The sequence below is a fragment of the Apteryx rowi genome, unplaced genomic scaffold (assembly GCF_003343035.1).
Source record: "Apteryx rowi isolate R43461 unplaced genomic scaffold, aptRow1 scaffold_445, whole genome shotgun sequence".
NCBI classification, from domain to species: Eukaryota; Metazoa; Chordata; class Aves; order Apterygiformes; family Apterygidae; genus Apteryx; species Apteryx rowi.
Window position 1 is genome coordinate 614381 of NW_020450700.1, and position 11105 is coordinate 625485.

Consider the following 11105-nt stretch of genomic DNA (forward strand, 5'->3'; position numbering starts at 1 on the left):
TTTCCTGCCTTCCTCCACTAGAACACTGCCACTACCAGGTAAAAACCTTCAGGGTTCTCTTATTTCTCTTGGTAGTTGCATGTCATGGTAGTGTCCAGGCCCAAAGACTAGCACTCCAGTGTTTATTAATGTTTTTTTTCCCAAATATACTTCATTAATAAAAATAAAACTCATCTGTGTAAGAATCGTGAGCATTTGGGTGCAAATGATGCAGAAATGTTTTTTGTCTTGCAACTTCAGCATAAATCCTCCACGTAAGCCTCTTCTTCCTCTCCTAACCAAGGACTCTCTCTGAGAGTCTTCTAAAAGAGACAGAATCAGATACGAAATACAAAAAGAGGATGAGTCCCTGTTAAACCAAGCTAAGAGCCTCTATGAAGACAAGGGTAGTGGAAGACAGGATTGTGGGTGATGAAAAACACCTAGCAACAGCCAACACAGAAAGCAGTAGAGCAGATCTGGTGGTTGCATGAGTCTGTTATGCTCAGCAGCTGTGGCTCACACTAGACAGTACTTAGCACTTCCTCATTATGCCTAAGGCTCTAATAGTCTTTGAACCTGCTGGCAAATCCACCAGCAGCCCAGCCCATGTCACAGGAAAACTCAGGGGTGGATAGACCCTTCACACAGACTTTTGCTCTGGGCTTTATTCACCATTACTGTTTAGTACTGCTATCAAGAATGAAAGACAAAATGATACTGGCTGAAGGTCTTGCAAGCTTATAGCTGTACTTGTTTTGAAAGTTAGTGCAGAGGAAAGCATTACAGGATTATTACTGAAGAGCAGTTTGTAAAATTAGACAGCTTGCAATTAGATGAAATCTAGTAACAAAAAGAATAGCTAGTGGTTATTTAAGTGGTCAGCTCGGTCCCCTCTGCTTCTTGTTCTTGCACGTTGTGGAAGAAGAAAGCATTGGTGAGGACCTTCTCAGGCAAGTGAGAAGATTGTATCAAGGCATTGAGCTACTGTAAATTCAAAAACTCATCCAGGTCAAAAAATGCATGCCAGTTTATTTTTTTGTTTCAAAAGCAGTTATTTCTTTAATGCAAAATCAAAAGCAAGATTCCACCTGCTTTATTCTGGTAAATCCATCAATGGGAAGCTGAGGCTGTACTGTAGGCATTTGTTTCATAACCCAATGTGTTGAGCTCATAACAAGGATTTTTGTGCATTTGGATTTTGCTTTAAATGGGTCCAGATTCATCCTGAACTGTGTGCAACCACTCAAAATACCAAAACACATCAGAGACTATACCCAGTGGTTTTTTATTTCAATATTGGTCATTTGTCCTAAAAGGAGTCAAAACACAAAACAGCATAGACCTCAGTATGAGTCATGACTCCTGCATTGTACTCAGCTGTGCTGACCTGGATTGGGACAGATATTCCTATCCACCAGCTCCTTATACTACAGTCCCTAAACTACCACATCCTGCTTGAGTCTCTACAGCCTCCAAGTCCTGCCTGATGTTACATACTTCCTTCCTCAGCCTTCTCTGCCATTTCTCACAGCTCTGCTTTCCTGTCATACTCTTTTACTTCCTTCCTATCTTCTTTGCAGACTTCTCTGTGCTCCAAAGACAAATGCAACTTGACAAATGCTGCAGCACACCACCAAACTCCTTGCAATAACATGTAATCAGAAGGTCACTTGCCATTTCTCAGGTGCTCCCCTTTCTTTTTCCTCTTCTTTTTCTTGTCTTTTATCATCACATCAGCCCTGTGAGGAAGCAATGGGAAACCTGGCTTCCAGATATCCTCACCCTGTGGCTGATACCAGCTCAGGTGCCTTGTTCTCCTACACAGGTGAAAGCATTTATCTGTCTTTATAAGTAACATGAGGTGTACAGCAGCAGTAAATGGGGTGTTGTCCCTGCCAGTGTGTCCCAAAAGCATGCAGAGTGCTGTAAACCTGTAAAAATACCATCATTTATTTCAAGCTTGTAACAAAACAATTTTAACTGATTTGTATGTGGGGAATAAAAACATATGCAAACCACATGCAGAGGACATGACCTGAAGGAGCTGGTCCTTGAGAAACAATATAAACATCCTATATGACCTAAACATAAGGGAAGTTTTTTTCTCTTCCTTAAGATCTGAAAAAGTAAATGTGTCATATATGCTTGCATGCTCCTGCGGAGAGCACTTTAATGCTCCCCAGCACGTGCTGCCAGGATGCAGTCTGTGCATACCAGTGGGCCTCTTTATCGCCCTCAAGGGCAGTAGGAAGAGATTTGGGCTTTCCTGAAGGAGAGCCCCATAGGGAGCAGCAGGGAGTGCAAACAACAGGGCTCCCTCCTTCCTCCTACTGTTCCTGTCCTTAGACAACTGAGGGCCACAGTCTCCTCTACACACCATCTGCAAGGTGGCATGGGAGATCAGGAAGATGAGGGCTGTTGTGGGTCTGGGCAGGTGAGTCTGGGTTTGGGGCTGATGGAGGATAGTTAGGGACTGTGAATAGTGCTGGGAGATGGACTTTGGCATTGTGCAGAGCTGGGTGTGGAAGCATGGGGCTTTTTGAAAGGCTGTCCTTGGGGCTAGAGAAAGGGAGAAAGCTTTGGGGACCCTGCGGAGAGCTAGGCTTTGATCCTGAGGGAGATGGGGTGGTAAATAAGGTGGTAAATGGGACTTACATTTTTCCTATGTTTTGCCAGTGTTTTTATTCTTTGAAAGCTGGAAGTCATGTTGGGTTTGAGGCTGCCTTATACTTAGGCCAACATAATAATCTGTGCATGTGGCTAGCATGTGACATGTTGGCTTCTATGACCTGGCATGAGACATGTTCTCTGCATACATCTGTGTGACAGACGGTAGAGTCAAAAGAAACATTAATCAGATTTAAACCTCTCTGGGTTAAATTTCCTTTCATCCCTATGTAAGTAAATAGCTACGCCACTAAATTCATGGTAGTATAGGAGAAGATAAATCCATAGCTGAACCTACATGGGAGCGGTTGTCCTTTCTGGGGCTGTGAATAAGCAATAATGAACAGTGCGAGAAATACTGTAGGAGAGGGAATTAGATGATAATTGTGCCATGTTGTCTTTCTCTGTCACGCAAAGGTTGAACTCTGCTGCGATCTGGAAATAGCCTGGGGGAGCAAAAGATAGGGAAGAAACATAAGTGTGTGACATCTACTACCTGTTCCCCTGTTCTCAAAAAAAGTGTGCTCTTTGCAGTTGTTTCACTCCACTCACTGTGTTGGTGGATGTGTTGGTCTCTGCCAAAAAATGTTCCTGGTGTGTTAAATATATGGAATAGTTATGTGCTGTCTACAATCTGCTACTCCCTTGTAGCAGTGTGGACTTAGAGTTAGATGATGATGCTTTCATTTTTCAATAAATAAATAAAAGAGGCCCAGTTAAACCCTTGACTGCTCTTTAAGAGTCTTGTTTCAAACTGCTGTTCAGATGGTGTTCTTTAATGTCACAGTTTATAGATACTTCTTGAAAAACAGTCATTTTTCAGTTACATCTCCCAGAATTTAGCTGGTCTAAAGATGAAAGTCAAGGGCTTTTTTTAGATGTCTGCTGTTAGAAGAGCACCCAGAACAGGCAGTCTGGATTTTACTGGTCGTCCTTTGCCATTATCAGCCACACAATCATCTTCATTGCTGTACTAAGGTACCTTCCTCTGTACTGTTCAGCATTTTGTTTGGATTACTGCATGGAGAAAACAATGTCAGAAATAATTTTTAATAACTCCTTAGGATCCATAAAGCAAGAGTCTTTGGACAGTTCCTCTCACCATTCATTCCTTGCGTTGGGTTAAGGTCTGGTTGCGGTTTCAGTTTACACCACAGCAAGCTCCCTGGTCAAGGAGAGGCTACAACTGAACATGTCTTTGTATTTGTCCTGCTCTTGGACAGAGAGAGAGCTTGGCTGAGATGGCTCCTGGGGCCATGGTCATTTTGCAGCATTCTCTCTTTTTACTTCCCTGTGCACAGCTGACTGTGAATGTGCTTGAACAGTCCCAAGGCAGGACTGAGACTTCAAACATGTGGGAGACTAAATGATACCAGCTGATTTTTCTACGATACTTCGGCATCTGTGATGTTTCTCGTATGCTTCAATCCCTATTGCCTATTCCTTCTGTGTTTCTTCCTCCTTTGAAGTCCATGGACTTAAATGTATAGTAATGGGAGGAGAAAGAGATCCTGGTGCAGAGAGAGAGAGGAGAGACCACCATCTACCTGATCTCCCTCCCACTGAAACCCACTGTCCTCTTGTCCACAAGCAGCAATATTGTGCCACTTGGTAGTAACATGATGCTTCCCTTGGTTTTGGTACCATGGAAGACACAAATGATGCTACTGATGACTATCACTAACATTGAGTGGACAGTAGAGAGCTCTGCATAGTGTCTGTGGTGAGGGGAAGCACTGCAAGGAGAGCATGTGCTAGATCCATGGGCACTCTGCCAATTTGGAGCTCTCTGTTAGATCTTGGTGGGGCTGGGGACCATTGCAGAAAAGTAGTATGAGGATGATATCTGTGTTTTATTCAATCTGTGATCTGTCTGCAGCAAAACAGTCCCAGTGTGGGTTCTAGGGACTGAGTTAGAATATTTTGTATAGCTGATAGCAGTAACAGTAATTTACCTAGGGCTTTTTATCATGAGATCCTGGAGCCAGGATCACAAGTATTCCCTAGCAGGGTTGGAGCTACTAGATCAGTCATGTTCAATTCCTTTTGGATTGCAGAAGTAGTTTCCCAGTACAGGTGGTGATCCCTTCACAGTCAGTTTAGACCTACTAAGGCTTTACTCTTCATCGTCTTTCACAGTTCCTTCACAGACATGGTGCATGAGACAGCCAGGAACCCACCGTCTATCAGGCTAAATATGGCAAGGAAAAGTAGAGCACAAAAATTGTTTCAGAGACAGCTGGTACCAACTGTTCACTTCTGTTCTTCTGGAATGGGAGCTTGAACAGACAATGCAAAACCCATTATTTTGAGAAAAGGTTAAGTTTATTGGTGCTTTTATAAATGGAAACAGTTTCTGTAATACGTTGTTATAAATATTTATAAATATTCTGTGGGACTTGCAACCCACTCAAATAAATAAATAAATATTGCAATATAAAAAAGTAATGCTTTCTTAATAGCTGATGATGGCCAGCATCTCCTTTGAAGATTTAATTCTTTTGACATTTCACTCCAGCTCTCTATGTTTACAAATACATTTCTGATGCAGATCACATTGTGCATTCACTCTTAGCATAAGGACTAAATCTCCTGGTTACTGGTGGAGAATAACATACCAGAGTGAGCAACCCTTCTTACTCTGTTCTAATGTATAAGTATAGATATGGTATAGAGATATAATCCCAGAGCCGTTTCTTACCAAAGCATTATATGGATAGGGACAGAAATTTTCCTGATTTAAATTGTAGTTTTGTTGACTCCAAGTCCCAGAGACCTCTGTGGAGCTTAGAACAACTTATACTAAATGAAAATTTTGCTCTTATAATTGCAGTCCAGAGTTCTCAAGGTAAAAAAGCCAAGAAGAATGGTATAGGAATCGAGTAAAATTGTTAAAACTGAATACACAAATAAAATCGTGCCTGTCCACTGTATAGACAACGTGGTAAAAAAGTCTTGCAAAATTTTGAGTAAGCAAGAAAACATGCAACTATTCCCCCCCAGTTGTCCTAAATCTGTTTGTTAGAGTCACTTCTTTCCTTTTGAAGCTAATTATGTTTATTATGAGTTCAAAGGATGAAGAATAATAAATTATTAGACAGAAATCTTGGCCTAATCCTAATCATTTGGCTTGTCCTGTACTCTTAGGTATTCCTATGAACGGAGAATCACTCCATGTGGAGAAGAATATTCTCACAGCAGAATCAGGCCCTATGACTATTCTAACAAAACTATTTGAATGTTATAGATAAAGAGATATTACATGTATATAGAGAAAAAAAATTATTTTAAATTCTGTCAGCAGAAAGGCCTTAAGCTAAATTCTGAACAATTTCCATGAAAGCAAGGAACGCAACAGGCCTTATTTTGATCTTGTTACACTGCTGTAATTCTAGTGGCTTCAGTGATTTACTTCACTAGACAGTAATAAGAACAGGACCAGAATCTACCCTACTATCTTTCATATTATTGATATGGACACTCTTAGGCCGAATACAGCATTTTCAGACTATTGTCAGGTTGTTAAATATATTAAATAAATAAAATAGGTAATCTGCATCTTGAGAGAAAATGCATGCACGTTAAAGTAAAAGCCCTTATTATATATCCACCACACTGGATTTTTCTGCAGCTAATCAGTACCTTGCTGTTGATTTCTGCTGGAGTACATCAAGAATAACCTTTAAAACTGCACAGATCTAAAATTCCAGGAAGGCGAGATCAAATTAAAAAAAAAAAAAAGAAAGAAAATGAGGAAAATAGCTAAATATGTACACAATTTTCAGAGACCTAATGGAAACAAATATAACTCCATTAAAACCAATGAAGCTATACTGAACTCCACCAGCTACCGATTTTACACCTAAATTACAATGAAAAAGCTCTGCTCTGCAGATATTCTCATTTTAGCTAAAGATCTGTAAACTTCAGATGCATCTATGGAGGTTAGATTCCGATAAGTAAACTTACCCATAACATACACCAATCTGGATGTCTAGGGAAAAAGTTTTGTCAATATTTAGACATCTTATGATAAAACTAAAGTCATTTCACTCTTACAAGTATAAAGCATCTGATACCTGCTCAGAACTAAATAGAAACAGTGATACTAAACTTGGATCCTCCTTTTCTAAATACACACTTCATTTTCACTCATCATAGGAAAATATGCACTAGCTATGAATAGTGTGAAGCCTATGGGTCATGACTGACTGGGAATTATTTTTCTTAGCAGAGTTCAGCAGCATGCAAAATAAACAAATTAACCTGCTTGATATATTATTAATTAGTAGTACTCCTGATACTTCTCTCTGTGTTGGAAATACATTAAAATAATGTTTTTACATTATATTTCTAAATTTTGACCCTAGAATTAAGTGAATATAGAAGTGTGATAGAGAAGGAGTTGAAAGAACATTGGGACTCTACTTTTTTTTCCCAAACTTCAGCTTGGATTTAATAGGAGTCAGAACTGACTCTTTCTATGCAAGACCATTTGATCCCTGTTCTCTTGCCAGTTGCTCCAGTTTTCCATGTGTGAAGCTCCTTTAACAACAGAGCAATCACTTTTTGGCTTCTATGCGTGTGAAAAGAGACTACAGCTCCAATCCTACCAGCTAAAACCATATACAATAAATTTTTTTTAGCAATATATCAGCAGACATCTTTTATGCTGCGCTTGCACCGTCTGCTATTGTGCTAATTAGAGGATTCCCTGCTTCTACCAGAATGAGGGCTTCAGAGCCCACGTCTCTTTCCAGCTACACCAGTAATGTAACAACCGCTTCTTAGGTTTTGTTCGAGTGAGTTCTGTCCACTGACGCAAACTGAAGGTCATTCAAACCCCTAAAAGTTTGGTTTGTATTATTTTTTTTGCAGATGTTTCTTCTTTCCAGTAGAATAGAGCCCCATCTGGAAAACATACTATTTGTTTTTTAGTGAACTGTCATCTCTAAGGGTGTAATTCGAAATTCAGTTTTTTTTCCATTGTCTTTTAGGTTTCTAATAGCCATTCTGAAAGTTGGAAATTCAATCAAGTGTGCTAGCCAGTTCTTTTCATGTATCATATTCACCCATTGCTTCAATTTGCAGGTGGTGTGGCCCCATTATCTTGTAATATAGAAGCGAGGGCTCACATGCCTCCTGGCATCCATCATAGCATGCGGGTCATCTGGGTTGACCATATCATTCTGATTGATTCTCATAGGTTCTCTGGGCACATGGGAAAAGTCTGCTTGCAGCTGCAACTGGGATCCTAATGCAGAGACCTTTCTCTGGGGGACCAGGATCTGGTGAGGATCCATTGGATCGATGTCTGCACTTCTAGTGTTCCTGTGGGGCTCAGGTGTGTTGAATCGGAATAAAGAAATTTCATTTCTCCTGGACAAGAACTGGGAGTATGGTGGTGGATTCATACCAGGGAAGAAAGCTTGTTTAACTCTGCCTAAGCTAACCAGAAAATTGTGTTTAGTAGACTGGTACACATCGTATCCATTTTCCAGGGTCCTGTGTTTGAACACGCAGTCTTCTTGGCTGAAGTAATGCTTAAGGAAAAAAATATGACAGCTGTGAGCGGAGAGATTTGGTACTTAAAAAGTGCCAATTAAAAACAGAAAGAGGGATGAGATCTTGCAGCAGGTGTCCTTCTGATCCCCTAGCTCTGCAGTAACAACTAAGACAAGACTTGGTCAACTGTAGATCTAATCTGTGTGCCCCATATTTACAGCAAAGGTATTTTTAGGATATCATTGTTTTCTCAGAGAACTGCATTGTCTGAGCTATTTTCAAGCCACAGCTATAGACTACAGCAAGAATTCAGGTTGGTGCATCATTAGATTTCATTCTGGTCTCACTTAGGCCAGCAGGACTCACATGACTTATGTCAGTTCTACGATTCAGTACAATTGCCCAGAAGAGGAAAATTTAACCTAAGTGACAGGTCCTCAGCTGGCTTAAATCTGCATCCTCCTTCACTACATGTAGCTACACAGATTTGCCCTAGCTGAGGAAATTGGCGCTATGGTAATAACAACAGGGTGCATCTGCCTCAGTCTTGAGTCTTAGCAAAGGTCACTCACTGATCCAAAAATGTTTCCTTTCATGTCCATACACAGGTAGCGTCCACTCTTCACTCCAGTGATTATTACATAGCCAGCACCCTCAGACTTGATCATTAGGGCACCTGTTTAGAAAAACAAAGATGTCAAATCCAGTTCTGTACTGGACTGTTGCCTCAAAGATCCACAAAAGTGCTGGCTGGAAGGGCCATCCCGGGGGTCTTTGGGCCAACGTTCCACTCGAATGTGGACAAATGTGCTGTTGGCTCATATTTGTCCTGGTGCCCCCTGTAACCCTCAGGTCCTGTCCAGCAGGGCTCTGTCTATGCAGTGAGGCTGCTCCAGCCTGTACCACCTCCGGGGCTTATTCTAGCCCTGGTGCAGAACTTCGCACTTCTCATGTGTCTGGTGTCTCAGTGGGACTATGGTGACCTGACAGAGGTTCGGTCATTTCCCTTTCACAGCTCCTTTCCTTGTCTTATCTCACACTTTCTGCTCCACCATTCCAACTATCTGTGTATTTGCTTCATTACAGATTTGCAAAGCATGGTATTTTGTTGGCTGTGGTTCTCTACACCATCATACTGGTTCTTGACCAACACAACTGAATTTTATAAAACTTACCAATATGCATGAAGAATAATAACAAGAGGATGAAGCCTTTCTACAAGTGTCTTATCAGTAATTCCTAAAAAATGTAGCAGAACTTGATTATTTTTTTCTCAATAAAATTCTAACTTTTTGAAGTCTTTCATTCCTCGTACACTCACACACAGATATCACTGGATGTGCTTACATTTTTAGTTGAGTAGATGAAGAAGATGCTATGCAGTAATAAAAATTAAAATGACTTTCTGATTTATAGTTACTTGTGATGTGAGCATTGAAAAAAGAGGAGTACTTCTGGAATGTTATAAAAGAACCCTAAATTTTAAAAAAGACCATTTTTATGCTAACTATGGTGTTTGGGCTAGGTATACAACAAAGAAAGAAGGATACCTTAATTTTGCATGAAAACAGATGGTGATGATGAGACAATTTGAGAGCCACACTGCACGCCAAAGGTTTAGCACTTCATTTCTGAGTCTGACCTTTTGCAATTTCCCCCTGTTTAATCAGACTTTGCATATTCAGTGGCCCATGTTCTATGCACAGTTGTGTTTCTGTCATGAGGCACATTAAAGGCACAAATCTGAAGCTTGTCTCACAAACCAATTTTCAGTGCAGAGAAGTACTGATGTGTTTGGAAGGAAACGACCAACTGTACTTATGCAGTTACTTAAAGGTAGTTATCAGCTCTCTACCCCAAAATAAAGGTTTTATGGACACAACCAGTTTTCCACCACTGCTGTCAGTGTACTTGCTTTGCAGATGCTATCACTGGAATGGGAAGGAGTTACTTGGGGCATGTCATCACCAACCTCTCATCAGGACTTGCACAAGAAGCTGTGAGTAAAATCATGAAGTGAAGGATAATTCTGGTAGTTTTTGCTTCCAGAGTATCACAGGAATCATAGAACTTACTATAAAGGTGAAGAATGAGAATCCCCATCTGCTAGATTTCTTTGAAGAAATTTTATTTATTTGTTAAACAAAAGGAAGATTATAATTATGTGTGTTTTCCCTCTCACAGCTGTCTGCCTGCCTACCAGGGGGATGGAATTTGCTATAGCTAGTGAAAAGGCAAAAAAAAAGCACTGTGCTATCTCCCTTGTTCACATGAAGACAAGGGATCCACAATGAACTACTTACTGTAAATGGTTTGGTGCGGGGCACCATCAACGTAGCCGTCAGCGTTGATTTGGAGGTGGAAGCTGTTCCTCTCCGTAGCTGTGTACAGGTGCATCAGGTGATCTGTGCTCCCCCAGCTGGGATTCAGCAGCGGAGAGGAGTTGAGAAAGGCGGTGGTAGACTTCAGGCTGCAGAGCACCAGCAGCATGTACCCCAGGCAGCTGTAGGGACCAGCTTGTGGCATGGCTCTCTGTCTTTAGTGGCTGATCAGTATCTGAAACTTGATACTTCTCTTTGCTTCTCTTTTTCCCTCGTTTGCATGTGTTTGGAGCATGAATCCTCAGATGGGCTCCCTTCTTTGTAGAGGCTTATAAAGGGCAGCCAAGTGACATCACACAGGAAAAACTTCTCCACATCCTTGAGTTTTGTCAAAGCAACATTTTAAGTGGCCCGAAACCTCAAGGGAAGGAAAGCACGTAGGTTCTCTGGCTAAGGTGCGGGGGGGGAACAAATGTAAGGTTTCTAAAGACAGCTCACAAAGCTAATCATATGTTCAAATGTTATCTACAACCCTGTGACATCTGAGAGCTTCCCACGCCCCTACTGTTAAATCCACTGTGCTTGCACAGAAAGCTTTTTGGGAAGGGAAGGGAATGACCCTTTAGACTT

General features: G+C 41.0%; 1 protein-coding gene across 1 annotated transcript; it reads right to left on the bottom strand.

Annotated features, from left to right (window-relative positions):
* Positions 1-7668: 7668 nt before the first annotated feature.
* FGF23 (fibroblast growth factor 23) lies at positions 7669-10806 on the bottom strand. The gene is made up of 3 exons (XM_026076971.1): positions 10458-10806; positions 8727-8830; positions 7669-8192 (listed from the first exon to the last, which is right to left on the bottom strand). The coding sequence occupies exons 1-3, from the start codon at positions 10678-10680 to the stop codon at positions 7755-7757; spliced, it is 765 nt and encodes a 254-aa protein (XP_025932756.1). The 5' UTR covers positions 10681-10806; the 3' UTR covers positions 7669-7754.
* Positions 10807-11105: the final 299 nt, after the last annotated feature.